Genomic DNA, 17,231 nt, shown 5'->3' on the forward strand with positions numbered 1-17,231 from the left:
TTTTTCTTTTTTTTTGAGGCAGAGTCTCGCTCTGTGGCAGGCTGGAGTGCAGTCGCGCGATCTGGGCTCACTGCAAGCTCCGCCCCCGGGTTCACGCCATTCTCCTGCCTCAGCCTCCCGATTAGCTGGGACTACAGGCGTCCGCCACCACACCCGGCTCATTTTTTGTATTTTTTTTTTAGTAGAGATGGGGTTTTACCGTGTTAGCCAGGATGGTTATTACTCTTAATTTTTTTTTTTTTTTTTTTGCAATGGGATATTTTACATCTCCACTACTGCCTTAGTCAGCTCAGGCTACCATAACAAAATATCATAGACTGGTGGCTTAACCAACAGAAATTTATATATATTCTCACAGTTATTTCTCACACATAAAAAACTGTCTTTTAGTGTTTTCACCTCCCTCCCCCAGCCACTGGATTGGAATTCCCTAAGGGCATGGATGTTTCTGATTCATCTTTGTATTCCAGGCTTTAGCACAAGGCCTGAGGTGAAATGGGGTTCTGTAACCATTTGATGAAGTGTAATCAGAGCTATTCAAGGGGGGGGAAAGAAACTGCCTTGAGATGATTAATTATCTGATACTTGAAATCTCCCAACTGGCTGGTTGAAGGCCCCTTGGGGACATTCCAGTGAGTGTCCAGCTAATTGAACTGTTTTCTGACACAGTTTGAGTCTGGTTCTGGTAATGTCTGTAACTCTTTTATCAATGTTAATTTCCATTCCCCATTCAGATCTGTGTAGCTCTGGACATTGGCCAGAGGCAAGTGCTGGGCCTATATACCTCCTCCCACCTCTCTCCCATGTTCCCTGAGAGGCAGGCATCTAGCTTTCTAAAAGGATGTGGCTGCCTCCTTATTGAAATGAAGAAGGGACTCAGAAGAAACAGCACCTCTTGATGGCTGATACCCTAGGTCTCTGAGCTAATGTGGACTAGAGGACACATCCTGTTTATTCTGAAGTTTTGAAGAGTCTGAGATGCTATCCTACTTGCCAATCAGAGTCAGCCTGAAAAGGTTATCTACATATGTACTAACAGAACACAGGATCTCTAATTCAGAGACCGACTGCATCTTGCGTCAGTTCCCCAGGCCCAAATTCCCCATTATGTCGGGGAGTGACACAGTGAAAGCCTCTGGGTGTAGAGAGGTTTACAAGAGAGGAACCCTAATATTATGAAACTCAGAGCTTGTGCAGGATAGGAGGCTGTCCCTCTTCCTTGAGTGGTAAGGGAGACAAACAGAGAGGGAGAGGGAGGGTGTGTGTGTGTGTGTGTGTGTGAGAGAGAGAGAGAGAGACAGAGAGAGAGAACAAGGAAATAAGCAAATGGTTGTGGGTTTTATTACCTTTGAAAGGGAGCAGTTGGTTCTTGGGAAGTGCATAGGAGAGGAAATATTTTGTATCTTCCAAATATCATTCAAATATCTTTTAATCCAGATGCCGATAATCTGCTCAGAAAGCCCTGACTGCACACTCATTGTTTCTCCCATGTAGCCCTAGCCAGGAGTCCTTTCCTGGCTCCTTCTATCCCCGCAGTTCTTTTCTTGGGGAGGACAGGTAGGGTTTCTTAGGGAGTTAGGATGAAGAAAGCCTAAGTGTGATGAATTCCCCATCCAGCACTGTGCCCAGCACATAGCAGACATCCAATAAAGGTCTGTTAAATGAATGACAAGGACCCATTGTTTAAGATTTTAATAAAGATGGGGCAAAGGGTTGAGCTGGTCGAAAAGTCCTCAACGTCCTGACGGGACGCCCCTGAAGCCAAGGCAGTTTGAGCCCATTCATTATTCTCTCCTGGATCTTAGGCAAAGCCCCGGGCCCCTTGGAGCAGCACCAGGGTTCCCGACACCCCCACCGACAGGGTCGAACGTGCACAGGCTGGGACCACGCCGGAGTTCATTGAGCCCTCTTGGGGGAGGGCAGTTCCAGGGACCAGGAAGGGATTTCCGTCCAGTGCCAGGTTATCCACCTGGGGCAGCTCGTCAGGCCGCGGCCTCCTGTTCAGTCTGTTGCAGCTGAGATCGAGCACTCTGAGCTTGGCCGGCAGTCCTTTAGGCACCTGTTCCAGCCCAGCGAACGACAGATTGAGGGAGTTTAGGGCGCTGGACCACATACATCTCGGAGCGCTAGGGTTTGCGGTGGCGCGCAGCGAGTTGTGGCTGAGGTCTAGGCTGTGGGGCTGCACACCTGCCGCCGCCAGTGCAGCGCACACGCCTGTGGGCGTCTCCATTCCTGTGTTGCGCAGCGCTAGATTCTGGAGGGCCGGGAACTTGTGGGGACAGAGAGCCGCGATCAGTCCGCGTTCGCCCAGTCCAGGATTGTCAGACAGGTCTAGGCTGGTGAGGGCCGGGAAAGCGCGAACCTGTTCGCAGGAAAAGGCAGGCGAGTGTGCTTGGGCAATGCTCAGTACCTTGAGGCCGGGCTTGAGCCACTGCTGCAGCTCGGCGAGCCAGGAACGCCCTGTCGCCCACGACACGTTGTGTAGGCGCAAGCTGGAGAGTGCAAGCCCTGTGGCTTCCAGAGGCAGGGGAGGCATGGTGCCGGTTATCTCTAGGTCCTCGAGCGTCAGTTCCTGGAGGCGGGAGTACGCTAGTACACGCAAGGCGCCTACCAGTAGCTGAGCAGGAACCTGTGCGGCTCCTACTGTGAGCCGCCGCACGCGGAGAGCCTTGATCGTGTCAGCATACTGCCGCGGGTCGGCGTCGGGATCGACGCGCGTTAGAAACGGCTCTAGGCTGAGACCGCCGACACGGATCTCCACCTCGACTGCAGAAACACACTGGAAGGCTTCGGACCAGTCGGGATGAGGTTCGGAGAAGTTGCAGACGCAGCGGAAATCTTCATCGTCCAGCTCACAAGGTTCTGGCGTGGTCGCAGAGACGTGCACCAGCGGCAGCAGCAGCAGCAACAAGCAGGATGCGCGCTCCTGGGGAGAGAGCACAGGTCTAGGAGGCCCCATCCGACCCCTGTGGCTCCCGAGTGGCACACGTTCGACCCCAAGACCCTACACTCACCATGGTCGATAAGTCTTCCCAGCCTCTGAGCTCCGGACAGGCTCTGGAAGGGCTCTAGCTTCTTTCCTAAACAGCGGCACCCGCCAGCTTCCAGGCTTCACACTTGTGAACTTGTGAATACTTGTGAACTGTCTCTAAGAGTTTACGTAATCCTGGGATGTCATTCAGTTCCCTCCTCTGTGAACCCTGATCACCTCCCCACCTCTCTTCCTCCCAGCCAGCCCCCTTCCTTTCTTGGAAATATAGCAGTGAAGGATGTTTCAGGGAGGGGAGCCCTAACAGGAAGGATTCTGCAGGGCATCTAGGGTTCTGTGTCTCCTGGCAGTGTCCTGATGACTCAAGCGCCCCAGGCGGTGAATGCCCTGATGACTTAGGCGCCTAAGGCGTCTCTGGTGGGTATGGGAAAAAGATGATCCTCAGTGCCTTAGGCCAGTACCATACTCTGCACTATGCAAACCCCCAAACCACCACGTTATATCCCAGAGACTCTACTTGATTCGTTTCTTTGACTTCTTCCTTGTCTTGGTTTATGTTGATCTCCCGCCACCCAAATCCAAGTCCCTGATTATCCTCAGATATTTAACTGGATGTTTTGTGGAAGAGATTGTGAACCTCATCTGTTGGCACCAAGGGATGGAATTAGGTTCAAGAAAAGGAAGTTGCTCTGAAGACAAATTCCCCCTTCCTTTTTTTTCCTTGCTCCTTTGATTAAGTAATAACTTTCTTAAAAGTGGAGATGTTTAACAGAGACACATTGGCCAAGTCGCTCGGTCACTTACAGTATCCATTTTCTGTCCTGAATTGTGAAGCAAGGTATTTTGAACCAGTTTTCCCACTTGCACCTTGCTCTCTCCTGCCCTCCTCTCAGTACAATCTCTGTGCCCTAGGAAGGAAGGGATGGGACTATGTTGAATGAGGATTAATTAGTAACTCACCAGTTTTGCAAAAAACAAACAAAAACAGAAAACAAAACAAAACGAAAAAGCAGCAAATGTCCCAGAGGATAAGGAGCTATGTAGTTACAACAGCCCTCACAGGTCCACATCCCTAGACCTCTGGGGAAAGAACTATATGAAAGTCTTTTTTTTTTTTTTTTTAGACCGAGTTTTGCTGTGTTGCCCAGGCTGGAGTGCAGTGGTGTGATCTTGGTTCACTGCAACCTCTGCCTCCCAGGTTCAAGCGATTCTCTTGCCTCAGATTCCCAAGTAGCTGGGATTACAGGAGCCCACCACCACGCCCAACTAATTATTGTAGTTTTAGGAGAGACAGGGTTTCACTCTGTTGGCCAGGCACTCCTGACCTCAGGTGATTTGCCCACCTTGGCCTCTCAAAGTGCTGGGATTACAGATGAGAGCCACTACATTTGGCCTGAATGTCTTTTTTATTTTTATTTTATTTGTATTTGTATTCTTATTATTTATTTATTTTTAATTTATTTTTAATTTTTGAGACGGAGTTTCGCTCTTGTTGCCCAGGCTGGAGTGCAATGGCACAATCTCGGCTCACTGCAATCTCCGCCTCCCGGGTTCCAGCAATTCTCCTGCCTCAGCTTCCTGAGCAGCTGGAATTACAGGGATGCGCCACTACCCCTGGCTAATTTTGTATTTTTAATAGAGATGGGGTTTCTCCATGTTGGTCAGGCTGGTCTCGAACTCCCGACCTCAAGTGATCCACCCGCCTCAGCCTCTCAAAGTGCTGGGATTACAGGTGTGAGCCACCGTGCCTGACCGAAAGTCTTTTTTAAATTCCCACTTCCTCTTTAATTGAGAAGTAGCTGCAGATTTGTCCCCAGTCCAAACAAGAAGGCTCATCACTGCCCCCTGTGGGTCCTGTTGGGCATACCCCAATGCACTGGGCCATGCCCTGGTGCCATGCCAGGCCTCTGTGATATCCCTGAAGACCAAGATGTGAGTATATCTGACTTGAAGTCAGCCAGTCTTGGAATCCCAGCTTTACCACTGAGGTTGTGAGACTTGGGCCTCCCTTTTGTGAAACGGAGATGATAGTATTACCTGTTTGTGAGTAAAGTCTTTGGCACAGAACCACATCTTTTCAGTGTAGTCCTGATGACTAGTCTTCTTTCTCAGAGTCTGCATTCAGAGAACTCAGGCCCCTGAAGTCTGACACCTCATCATCTTAGGGGTGGGGAGGTGCAAGTTAAGAGGAGCAGTGATGGTTCTGCAAAGATCTCCAACTCACAGCTTGATTCTACAAATATCTACCATTTGTCTACCGAGTACTAGGGTTGGTAGAAAGCCCTGGGATGCAGACATAACCAAGACAATCCCTGAAGTGCTCCAGGAGGTGGGTAGAGCAAACATGAACCCAGAACTTCAGTCCATAGTGGAGAGGGCTCTTACAGAAGGCTTGTGTTGTTGGGGGAGGAGGGCGGAGGTGGGGAGGAACATGGTCTGGAGAAAGGAACAGCCAGTCCTGTACAAGACAGGACCTGGGGCTGGTTCTTACAGGGTTAACAGTGTTGCCAGACAGGTAGATACAGAAAGGCAGTTTGGGCAGCTGTAGCTGTCTGAGCAGACACTGGGCAGAATATAGCTTTTGGCTGGGAACTTGTTTCATCTTCCCCACCTGGAGTAAGTGTGGGTTTAGTTGTAGTTGTTGTTGTTGTTTTCTTTTTCTTTTTTTTTTTTTTTTGAGATGGAGTTTCACTCTTGTTGCCCAGGCTGGAGTGCAATGACGCAATCTTAGCTCACCGCAACCTCCACCTCCTGGGTTCAAGCGATTCTCCTGCCTCAGTCTCCCGAGTAGCTGGGATTACAAGCATGTGCCACCACACCTGGTTAATTTTGCATTTTTAGTAGAGATGGGGTTTCACCATGTTGGTCAGGTTGGTCTCGAACTTCTGACCTCAGGTGATCCACCCGCCTCCGTCTCCCAAAGTGCTGGGATTATAGGCATGAGCCACCTTGCCCGGCCAAGTGTGGGTTTTAGAAGCCAGCCTGGGTTAAGTGCAGTGGCTCATGCCTGTAATTCTAGCACTTTGGGAGGCCAAGCTGAAAGGATCATTTAAGGCTGAGCTCCAGGCTGTGATAAGCCATGATTGCACCACTGCACTGCAGCCTGGGCAACAGAGCAAGACCCTGGCTCAAAATAATAAATAAATAAATAAATAAATAAAAAGTTTTTCTTGGAGAAATAAGAAAATAAAAATTTTTTAATTAAATTTTTTTAAAAATTGAAAAATTAAAAAAAGAAGCCAGACAGTTGCATGAGGAAGGGGTCAAGATCCAGGCCCTGTCCCTGGCCAGAGCATGGTGCACAGCAGGTGCTCAATAAATAGCTGTCCAGGGGATGGATGGATGGATACTGGGAGAGAAGATATTAAGGATAGAATGATGGTCTGTAGATATTTTAACGTGCTGTTTTGTGGAAGAGATTGCAGACTTCATTGATTAATTCCAAGGGGTAGAATTAAGGTCAAGGGAAAGAAGTTGGTTTTAAGAATAACTTTTTTCCTAGATTTGTGCTTAATTGAACCTTTGCCTAAGTTATATAGGTTTTTAAAAATTAGAGGTTTCCTGTAAAAATTCTTAGGTGCCACCAGGACCCTAATCTGGAGCTGCCAAGGGGGTCTGGGAGGAGACAACATCAAATAATTACACTATAACTTAATGATAGCTGTGAAAAGGGTTATGAAGAAGCTGGGTCATTGGTACAATGGTTCTGAGTATGTGACACTGGACTTGAGATGTTGAGAATGTTGTTAAGGGAAGGATGCTTCTCCTTAGGGAGAAGAGGTAAGGGTGCAGGCAGAGAAAACAACTTGTGCAAGAGCCTCCCCCAAGAGTGGGAGTGGGGAGGAGAAAAAGAGCAGGGCTTGTTAACAAAGAGAAGGTCCCAGAAGAGGTGAGTCCAGATTGGAGAGGTATGCAGGGGTTAGACCATGTAGAGCTAAGTTGGGCACAATTCCAATTTTGAGTGTGAGGAACATGGTTTTTTATTCACTAGTGTTTCCTTAGTGCCTAGTAGACTAGTGGCGCTCAACATTTGGTGAAAGATTTTATCCTAAAAATTATGGGAACTCAGTTTTATGCAGAGAAGTGAAGTAATGATATTTTTCTCATTTTCATCATATATAAAATGAGAATAATGGTCATTGTGGTGAACATTCTGTAAAACAAAAATAAAATTCTAAGCCCCCCCCCCAACCCCCACCATCTGAATGGACTTCCTCTTCAGCCAGGGCTCTTTTAAAATTTAACAGAGTGACTGTTTCAAGGCATGACGGGAAGTGGGAGTTGAACATGCCTCATTATACCTCTCCAGCGTTAACATCAACACAGACTTTAAATATGATAAGAAACATTTTACAACCCATTCTCTCTGAAGCCTAGGATTTGAAGGTTTCCTCTGCAAATAGGAACTTGGGTCTCCACAATCCTTCATCTTAACCCAGACATTCCTTTCTATTGATCTCAGGTCTTTAGAGAAACTCAACCAATTGTCAACCAGAAAAATTTAAAACCTACCTATAAGCTGGAAGCCCCCCCACCGCCTCACTTTGAGTTGTCCCGCCTTTGTGTTGTCCCACAAACCAATGTCTTTCTTTCTTTCTCTCCCTCCCATCCCCTCCCTTCCCTTCCTTCTTTCCTCCTTTCCTTCTTTCTTTCCTTCTTTCTGTTAGGAACAACACCCAAAATCCTAAGGGAAATTGAACACTCGAACAAAGGATTCTTAGCAAAGCAATTTTACTTCTGTGCAGAGGGGTGTCTGTTTGGCCAGTCGCCATGAGAGCACACCTGAACAAAGGGGCACGAGAGCCTTTATTCCTGACGCAAGTCCTGCGGGTCATACAATCTAAACTAATCCCGGTTGGCTAAACACTTGAATTTTTTAGATAAGGTGGACACTTAAAAGAAAGTGGAGAGGAAGGGGAAGGGGTGCCTGTAATGAACTACAAAGTTAGTCCTCTTTCCAAATAAAGAAAGGAATGTGAGCTGGTACAGATAACGCCTGGTACTGTGGCGTGCCTGGGCATCTAATGAAGGCAAAAAGGAAAAAAAAAGGAGAAAAGGGGGAAAAAAGGTGTGTGTGGGGCGTACTATGAATTAAAGAATAAAAGACTGATCTAATTATTTGAAGAGAAACCTCATCATATCCCACATTTCTTTCTTTCTTTTTCTTTTTTTTGAGACGGAGTTTCGCTCTTGTAGCCCAGGCTGGCGTGCAATGGCGCGATCTCGGCCCACTGCAACCTCCGCCTCACGGATTCAAACCATTCTCCTGTCTCAGGCTCCGGAGTAGCTGGGATTACAGGTACCCACCACTACGGCTAATTTTTGTATTTTTAGTAGAGATGGGCTTTCACCATGTTGGCCAGGCCAGTCTCAAACTCCTGACCTAAATTGATCCATCCGCCTCGGCCTCCCAAAGTGCTAGGATTACAGGCGTGAGCCACAACGCGCGGCCCAACCAGTGTATTTCTTGAATGATTTGGATTGAAGTCTCATATCTCCCTAAAATATGTAAAACCAAGCTGTACTGGACCACCTTGGGCACATGTTCTCAGGACCTCCCGAGGGCTGTGTCACGGGCCATGGTCACTCATATTTGGCTCAGAATAAGTCTCTTCAAATATTTTACAGAGTTTGACTCTTCGTTGACAATTCAATGACGCTTCAAGCGTTTCTGGCAGCTCTTATCAGTGGGATCCGCATTAATGGTGAAATGGCATGGTGGCGCTTCCCGGAGTTCAGGGTTGTTTTGAACGTTCATCTAGAGCGCATTGTGGGTGGGGAAGTTGTGTTTGCTGAGTAGATTGTGACACCGCTGGCTTGGGGCACTTGAGGTAAGGGATGAGTGACTTCTTTTCCTAAAATTGATAAGACAAATCAATCAGAGGCGGAGCGCCGCCTCTGGCTCTGGTCTGGTGGTGCAGCGTCTCTAGCCCTCACCCCGCCCACCGTCCCCGCGCAGCGTCCGCTCGCCGAGCCCCGCCCTCACCCAGCACCCACCCCGCTCCTGGCGACTTCCCCGCCTGGGCCTTCCCTGTGCTGAGTCTGCGCAGTCGGTGCCATCGTCTACGCCCCTGGGAGCGTTGTGGCGGCTGTTTCCTGCGGCGTTCCTCCTCCTGCTCTACCATGTGGAGCCGACGGCAGGGCCACCTTAGGCCCACAGTCTGCGGGGTGGAGGAGCTACGGCGCCGCCGGCGGGAGCAGGAGGCAGGTGTGGGCGGCCGAGGGAGCGCGGGGGCATATAGCGATCGGAGATAGGTTGAGACTTCAGGCTTGGAGCCGCGGGATCTGGGTTCCGGTCGTCCTTCCCACGCTCAGCCCGCTCCTCTGCCCCCAGCACTGCGGAAGGCGCGGAGGGAGCAGCAGCTGGTCAGCAAGAGGCTGCTGAGAGAAGACGCCCCAGAGGAAGCTGGAGAGGGATGTGTGGCTGCGATCCTCGGGGAGGCCGAGGTGAGGGGGCAAGGCAGGGTGCGCTGGAGTCCACGCCACTGGCGCCAGACTCCCGGGAGTACTCGAGGTCTGCCCCAAACCTGAACGCAATCCACTCTACACTTCCATGCATTCAGTGGGTCAAGCCAGAAACAGGGGAATCATCCTGCACAACTCTTTGACCCTCAACCCCATATCATTCCATCATCAAGTCCTAGTTGTGTACCTCCTGAAGAGCTTTGGAGTCTTTACATGCTTCACCATCGAAGCTGCCACCACTACCTCTCTGGATACTACTGCAGTCTCCTAAAAGGTCACCCTGCATCTATGCTTGTCGCCGTCAATACGTCCTTTAAAAACACATGGAGACCAAAATCTTTCCTGTGTCCTGCAAATCATAGCATGGTCTAGCCTCTTCCTAACTCTAATTTTATCAGTTTTCTCATCCTAGCCACTGTCCCCTTTTCAGTTCCTGCAACGATATATCGGACCCTTGTGTCTCAAGCCCTTGGCATTCGCTACGTCTGATGTGGGTTTCTTTTGGTGTTCTGTCTTGAGAACCTTCTTTTTGTTTTGTTTTGTTTTTTTGAGACAGAGTCTCGCTGTGTCGCCAGGCTGGAGTGCAGTGGCATGATCTCGGCTCACTGCAACATCCGCCTCCCGGGTTCAAGCGATTCTCCTGCCTCAGCCTCCTGAGTAGCTGGGATTACAGGCGTGCGCCACCATGCCCGGCTAATTTTTGTATTTTTAGTAGAGGCGGGGTTTCACCATGTTTGTCAGGCTGGTCTCGAACACCTGATCTCGTGATCCACCCGCCTCGGACTCCCAAAGTGCTGGGATTACAGGCGTGAGCCACTGTGCCCGGCCACCTACTTGTTTCTTGTAAAATATTAATCATTATCTAATGGCTTGTTTATTGTTCTTTCTCCAACTAGACTTTAATTGCAGGAAAACCTAGATCCTGTGTTATTTGTTATCATTGAAAACCCGGTTGCCCGCACATTATCTGGCATATAGTTAAGTGCTTAGTATTTATTGAATGAGTGAATGAAAGGATTTATTCAGCAAGCATTGAGTATCCCCTATATTTGTATTATGTTTACATACATAGTTTATCGTACATACTATGTTGACATATATTTTGTCAACTTATTTCTAGGTTGTACTATTCCATTGTGTGCTTACTTTATGCCAGGACACTGTGCTGGTCACTGAGGTACATAAAGATGAAGTCCCTTTCTTTGAGGTGCTCACAGCCCAGTGAAGAAGACATGTCATAAGGGAAGGAAACATGAGGAACAAAAGAAACTCCTAAGTCTCTCAGAAAGAGCTAACTTCCCAGAGAGAATGAGGAGCAGAAATCTGAAAAGAGTGGGAAGCTGGAGAGGGTATCCAGGCAGAAGGAATAGCATGTGCAAAAGCTCGGAAGTGTTAAAAAAAAAAAAGGCTAATGTTGTGCTAGTTGTTGTTAGAGTGTAGGTTGCATGGGGAGAATGGCTGGAGGAGTAGGTTTTGCCAGGCTGAGAGGTTTAAATATCCTTGAAAGAACCTTGTATGAAGGCAGGGTAGATATTGTTATTCTCATTTTCAGGTGAGGAAACTTAGGTTCAGGTCCCATGTGGAGTGAGTGGCAGGTATGGTATTAGAACTCACTTCTGATTTTCTGTCCACTCCACTGCAAGGTAGATGCTTATTAGTTGCATTAGTGTGAATGACAAGTTCTGGAGGTGGTATGATATTGGAAGGCTCACAGGTGAAGTGGGCAGAGAGAAACTTAGAACTTGCTTTCTGGGAACTATGTGTTCTCCTTTCCCTGCCCTGAACTCCAGGTGCAGCAGTTCCTGCGGCAAGCCCAGCGGGGTACAGAAGAAAAGGAGAGAGAGGGGGCTCTGGTTAGCCTTCGTCGAGGCTTGCAGCACCCTGAAACACAGCAAACCTTCATCCAGTCAGTGTGGGTGGTGTGGGGGAGGGGGGAGCTGGGGCTCTGAGGGATGGGCCACAAGCTAAGCAGGGCTCTGGTACTCATTCACGTAGGCTGGAGGGCAGCATGCGGACCCTGGTCGGGCTCCTGACCAGCAACCAGGCTCTGCTGCAGCTTGAGGCGGCTCGGTGCCTGCATGAGCTTTCTCACTCTGAGCAGTCCACCATTGCTGAGGCCTGCCTGCCAGCTACTTCCTACCTCCTCACCTACCTCTCCGGTCACAGCTCAGACTTCATAGTAAGCCCTGTCCCTTCCTATCTTGTTCTTGGTTTAGATTTTAAAATTGTGCTTTTGGGACCAGTTTGAGCTGGCAAGTAGGAGGAAGAAAACATATTTGCCCTTATGCCTACAGCCATGCCTACACCCATCATCTCCCCACCCTCTTGTGAGCGTCAAGGATAGCTGCTCCAGTGTCCCCATCACCTCCCCTCCCCATCTCCCCACACCCAGGCTGGCATGAAACAGGCCAAGCCCAGTGCTTTTGTTGCCTGTTCTCAGGAGCTGTGTCTGTATACACTGGGTAACCTGATCGTGGAGAGTGAGGCTGTGAGAAGGCAGCTCCTGCCACAGGGCATTGTTCCAGCCTTGGCTGCCTGCATTCAGGTGACTCCTTTCTTCCTCCCTGGGCAACCCTTCCTTTGCTCCTTCCCACATGCTCCATCTACTTTGGTTAGGTAGCTGCAGCTTCTGCTCTGTGCCAAGGGGCTGAAAGTCTCTGAAGACCTTATGACCCAGCTTCCAGTCAGATCCTTACCCTGTCTACTTTCAGTCCCCCCATGTGGCTGTGCTGGAAGCTCTTGGATATGCCTTGTCCCAGCTTCTACAGGCTAAGGAAGCTCCAGAGAAGATCATTCCGTGAGTAAAATTGTCTTTTGATGTGCAGCCAGAGGTGACCCACTCAGTAGTAGTATAGCTCCCGGATGCCTGAATGATTTCCAAAGCTGTTGCATATTTTAACTTCATATGTCTGGCTAGGAAGGGCTTTGGGTTTGGACACTTTCCCATCTGGGCAGGGCTTTGGGTCTGGACACTTTCCTACCTGCTATCAGGGTTTGGTAAGAGCCACTGGCATCTTCGTGGCCTACTCACAGCCCTGCTTCTGCCAGCAGCTCCATCTTGGCCTCCACTCTCCCTCAGCACATGCTACAAATGTTGCAACCTGGCCCAAAGCTGAACCCTGGGGTCGCTGTGGAGTTTGCCTGGTGCCTTCATTACATCATCTGCAGGTAACATGGGGCAATTGGGAAAGTACCACAGATCTTCCCTGGGGCTCCCTTTCATGACATTCAACTCTTTGAACTTGGGTCTGGAATTGCTACAGTGAGTTTTCCTCCCTCCACTCTCCTCTCTTTTTGGAGCCCAGGAGACCCACAGACCTTAGCTGTTTTTTTTTTTTTTTTGAGACAGAGTCTTGCTCTGTCACCCAGGCTGGATGGAGTGCAGTGGTGCAATCTCAGCTCACCGCAACCTCTGCCTCCCGGGTTCAAGCGATTCTCCTGCCTCAGCCTCCTGAGTAGCTGGGACTATAGATGCGTGCCACCATGCCTGGCTAATTTTTGTATTTCTAATAGAGACAGGGTTTCGCCATGTTGGCCAGGCTGGTCTCGGCCTCCCAAAGTGCTGGGATTACAGGCATGAGCCACAACGCCGAACCGCTTCACTTCTTAAAGGTGGAATTGACTATATACATAGTGACTGCTTGCTTCCTGTTTCCCAGCCAGGTCAGCAATCCTCTGCTCATTGGCCATGGGGCTCTGTCTACTCTGGGGTTGCTGCTGTTGGACTTGGCTGGGGCTGTCCAGAGAACTGAGGATGCAGGACTGGAGCTGGTAGGTGAAGAGGTCAGGTGAAATTCTGGGAGATGTTTCCTGATACTCCAGAATGCAGGTAACCTCTTCCTTCTTACACCTGACCCCCCAATATGTCTTTGCAGCTGGCATGCCCCGTGCTTCGATGTCTAAGCAACCTGCTAACTGAGGCAGCAGTGGAGACTGTGGGAGGGCAAATGCAGCTCAGAGATGAGCGTGTTGTGGCAGCCTTATTTATCCTTCTGCAGTTCTTTTTCCAGAAACAGCCCAGTCTACTCCCTGAGGGCCTCTGGCTCCTCAACAACCTCACTGGTACGCACCATAGTCTGCCCAGGCCTGGACATTTGGATAATGGGGATATTTCCCCATGGCCTAGGCTGAGGTGGGTAGTATTGGCAGGGGTGGTGGGGGAAAGCAGTTTTTCACCCTGGTACTTCTCTTCCAGCAAACAGTCCTAGTTTCTGTACCTCCTTGCTCTCCCTGGATCTGATTGAGCCCCTCTTGCAGCTGTTGCCAGTATCTAATGTGGTGAGCGTAATGGTATGTATTGGGGTCACTTGAATCCAAGATCTGGTAGTCGGATTGTATGGGACAGCAGTTCTGAGCCCTCAGATGTACCCTTAGTTGAGAGCCAGCAGGTGGTGGTGTGTGGCCTCAGGGCCCAACCAGTCTAGGTATGTGTCCCTTAAACTGGATTATTTATCCTTGGACAAATCACCTAACCACCTTAAGCTTCAGCCTCCTCACTTATAATTGGGGATAATCTTGCATCATAGGGTAGTTGTAGGAGTATGAGAACATGCATGTAGAAGAGCTTGGCATGGTGCCTAGGCATGTGGCCACCATGTCATATATTTTAGCTATTGTTATGATCTTTGTTTCATTCTTTGTAGACTATATATGTATCTATCTGCAGGTGCTCACAGTTTTGTGCAATGTTGCAGAGAAGGGTCCTGCTTACTGCCAGCGGCTGTGGCCAGGGCCCCTGCTTCCCACCTTACTGCACACACTAGCCTTTTCTGACACTGAAGTAGTAGGCCAGAGTTTGGAGCTGCTGCATCTGCTGTTCCTGTATCAGCCAGAGGTATAGGTTTCTGGCCCACATCCTCAGTCACCCCTGTTTTGAAGCCACACAGTAGCTCCCTTCCAGTCCAGTCCTAACTATAGTTCTCTGGGCCTGGCTAACCTATATAGGTTCCATGTCAGAACCTTCATCCTTTTGTGGGGGAATGCACCCTCTAAAGTGGGCTGACCCATGAGGCTGTGGGAATTGAGTCTTAGGACACAGATGAGGTATGCTGAATTTTCTTCCCTGCCCCTAGGCTGTTCAAGTCTTCCTGCAGCAGTCAGGGCTGCAGGCCCTGGAAAGGCATCAGGAAGAGGCCCAGCTCCAGGATCGTGTGTATGCTCTCCGGCAGACAGCTCTTCAAGGGTGATCTCGTTTCTCAATGTCACTCATTCCCCTCTCTCTTAACATCAAGCTTCTTTGTCCAGTAGAGCCTTTGGAGACAGCAGAGCCTTTGGAGATTTAGGACCATAATGATGTCTCATGTTCTCTGCTCCCATACCTAAGCCAAGACCTTTGGGTCCCAGCTCCTCCTCTTTCACTCAGCACTATCTAGGCAGGAGGACCAAAAGGGACTCAGTTTGGTCTACTTATTCTGGGGCCCTAGAATCCCTGCCCCCCACCCTTCATTTTTGCTTCAGCAGCTGGTAGCTTTTGATGAGACAGAATAAAGTTTTATTTTTATATTAAGCTACTTTGCCTCAGTGGTTACACAGTAAGGGGTAGAGGGTAGATGAGGACAAGAACACCCTGAGAAAGTATTTTACAGCACAAGCTTTATGAGGAATAGGGGAACACATTTTTTTCACATTATACTAAGTCCAGCAGAGCCCAGGCTCTGGGGCTGTTGCTCTTAATCCTCAGTGGAGGCTTCAGGCTTTACCACTTAGCACGTTCTCCAGGGCTCTGGTTACCTGATCAGCACTGAAGTTGTTCAAAGGGACATTCTTCTCTTGGCCAAATGCTGAGGAGAAAGAGTGGAGGCCACTGAAGTAAAATAAAAGATCTTGTCTTTATCTTACAGTTTTGTTAAGATGGGAAGAGTATTAAAGAGATATGATCAAAATATATTTGGTATGCCTAGAATTAATACAATAGGTCTCAAACACATCTAGGAAGCCCAAGTCCAAATAGAATTTTGGCTGATTCTGGATGGCCACAATGGGTTGTTTCAGGGAAGCTTTCAGGGATACTGTAGGCATTTATTACTAACTACTGTGAGCAATGTATTGATGCAATACCTTGGCTAGGTGCCCATTTTTTTTTTTTTTTTTGAGATGGAGTCTCGCTCTGTCACTCAGGCAGGAGTGTAGGGGCGCGATCTCCACTCACTGCAACCTCCACCTCCTGGGTTCAAGCAATTCTCCTGCCTCAGCCTCCTGAGTAGCTGGGATTACAGGCACCCGCCACCACGCCCGGCTAATTTTTGTATTTTTAATAGAGACGGGGTTTTACCATATTGGCCAGGCTGGTCTCGAACTCCTGACCTCAGGTGATTCACCTGCTTCAGCCTCCCAGAGTGCTGGGATTACAGGCATGAGCCACCGCGCCCGGCTGGGTACCCATTCTCTAGGCTCCCATAGGCTATCTAACATAATACCCAGCACAATACACCAAAGTTACTCGTGTCTCTCTCCTCCTGTAGTCTACTGGCTTTTGGAAGGAGAAGCTTTTTTCCTCCTCCAATGATTAGTGCATGTCTAATGTCTACTGTGTCTCACAGATGTCTACTGTGAGAACCAATCTGCTTAAGGTGGTCACTCTCCTCCACCTCCTCCTGACATTCCCAGGGCACCATATAGTTAAAAGCTGTGATTAAAATCCTGTTATTCAGTATGTATAAATATTTATTGTATACCTACAATGTGTTAGGCAACATAATAGGAAAATTTCATTTTGCAATACACTGCCATGCCAGTCTTAGAGGGGTAAGTGCATTCTAGGAAAGGGGAACAAATGTAAAGGCTCAAGCCTGTTATACCCTAGCTGCAACACTTTAGATATGTTCCACAAAGTTTTGATTCCATTTTCTAATCTCTACAATGAGAAAAGAAGAACTCGCTTCCTCCTAACTAATGAAGGTTAAATGAGTTAGGCAGGGAAGCACTCGGCACAGGACCCAGCTCTGCGTGCTCCAAATTACTGAGATTCTCACATACTACCTGGACTGACACTGGCTACACGTTATTTGGAGAAACTATACTGACTAGCTTCTCTCCTATCTGAAGCCCATTCTTAACTACAAAAACGTCAGTTCCTGATCCCTACGCAGAATTCGGTCAGCCTCCATACTTACGTTGCCCAAATTACAACGCATCATATAACCCTGCGAATATAAATTTATTCATGGAAACAAGATCAACAGCAAGGCTAAAGTCCGAGTTCCAGTTTCTCCACGGGTTTCTGCATGACCTTGGGCAGTCCCTTCTCAAACCCTTGTTCCCCTACCGGAGCCCCAGGCTCCTGGCGTCCCGCACTTACCGTAGCGGGCCCAGAGCTTGGGCTGCACATCGGAGCATTCGCGGATTAGGATGGGTAGGTCGGGATTCGCCTTCTTTAGCTCCACATAGCGTTTCTCAATGAAGTCCCTGCGGGGCCGGAGAGAGCGCCGCGCGTGCTGTGGGCGCCGGCTTCCCTCAACTTCAGGGAGGTCGAGGTCGTGACCCCGGCGTCCCGAAGCCCGCCCGCCTCACCACGCCGCGCCTCACCTGACGCCCTGGCTGCCGGGCGAGCGCTGACATAAGTGGATGCGAATCTCACGCAGGCCCAGCTTTGCCCCTATTCCTCGACTCGCTGCGGCCGCCGCCATCTTGGCTAATACCGAAGTCCCCAGTTCCAGGTCTTCGGGCTAAGTTCTTCGGTCTGACCAATCGCGGACCCTTCAGCCTAGGCCTTAGGCCAGATGACGCAGGGGCGGGGTAAAGCTTGGCCAATGATATAAAAGTATTGTAGGACCGCTGC

General features: G+C 49.2%; 3 protein-coding genes and 1 long non-coding RNA gene across 21 annotated transcripts; 1 reads left to right on the forward strand and 3 right to left on the reverse strand.

Annotated features, from left to right (window-relative positions):
• Positions 1-1,679: 1,679 nt before the first annotated feature.
• On the reverse strand, positions 1,680-3,626 carry CD14 (CD14 molecule). Its single transcript, NM_001287678.1, is given in 2 exon segments — positions 1,680-2,926; positions 3,015-3,626. Coding segments are annotated over 2 exon segments (1,128 nt in total). The 5' UTR covers positions 3,018-3,626; the 3' UTR covers positions 1,680-1,801.
• A 4,077-nt stretch (positions 3,627-7,703) lies between these two features.
• LOC141407074 (uncharacterized) lies at positions 7,704-9,232 on the reverse strand. The gene is made up of 2 exons (XR_012414181.1): positions 8,987-9,232; positions 7,704-8,844 (listed from the first exon to the last, which is right to left on the reverse strand). It is a non-coding gene; the product is annotated as an uncharacterized lncRNA (long non-coding RNA).
• On the forward strand, positions 9,028-15,336 carry TMCO6 (transmembrane and coiled-coil domains 6). 17 transcript variants are annotated; one of them, XM_005557989.5, is made up of 12 exons: positions 9,028-9,197; positions 9,324-9,436; positions 11,245-11,360; positions 11,450-11,633; positions 11,895-11,999; positions 12,166-12,251; positions 12,503-12,622; positions 13,114-13,225; positions 13,330-13,516; positions 13,650-13,744; positions 14,121-14,288; positions 14,527-15,336. In XM_005557989.5, the coding sequence occupies exons 1-12, from the start codon at positions 9,113-9,115 to the stop codon at positions 14,638-14,640; spliced, it is 1,485 nt and encodes a 494-aa protein (XP_005558046.1). In that variant the 5' UTR covers positions 9,028-9,112; the 3' UTR covers positions 14,641-15,336. The 17 variants fall into 17 exon arrangements, with proteins under 17 accessions (XP_005558046.1, XP_005558047.1, XP_065402964.1 ...); XM_005557990.5 differs by having other exon boundaries at positions 12,506-12,622; XM_065546892.2 differs by having other exon boundaries at positions 9,028-9,193.
• Positions 14,923-17,138, reverse strand: NDUFA2 (NADH:ubiquinone oxidoreductase subunit A2). Of its 2 annotated transcripts, none has more exons than XM_015451394.4 (3): positions 16,979-17,134; positions 16,752-16,858; positions 14,923-15,257 (listed from the first exon to the last, which is right to left on the reverse strand). In XM_015451394.4, the coding sequence occupies exons 1-3, from the start codon at positions 17,077-17,079 to the stop codon at positions 15,205-15,207; spliced, it is 261 nt and encodes an 86-aa protein (XP_015306880.1). In that variant the 5' UTR covers positions 17,080-17,134; the 3' UTR covers positions 14,923-15,204. The 2 variants fall into 2 exon arrangements, with proteins under 2 accessions (XP_015306880.1, NP_001270545.1); NM_001283616.2 differs by having other exon boundaries at positions 14,924-15,234; positions 16,979-17,138.
• Positions 17,139-17,231: the final 93 nt, after the last annotated feature.

Source organism: Macaca fascicularis, chromosome 6 (genome assembly GCF_037993035.2).
Source record: "Macaca fascicularis isolate 582-1 chromosome 6, T2T-MFA8v1.1".
NCBI lineage: Eukaryota > Metazoa > Chordata > Mammalia > Primates > Cercopithecidae > Macaca > Macaca fascicularis.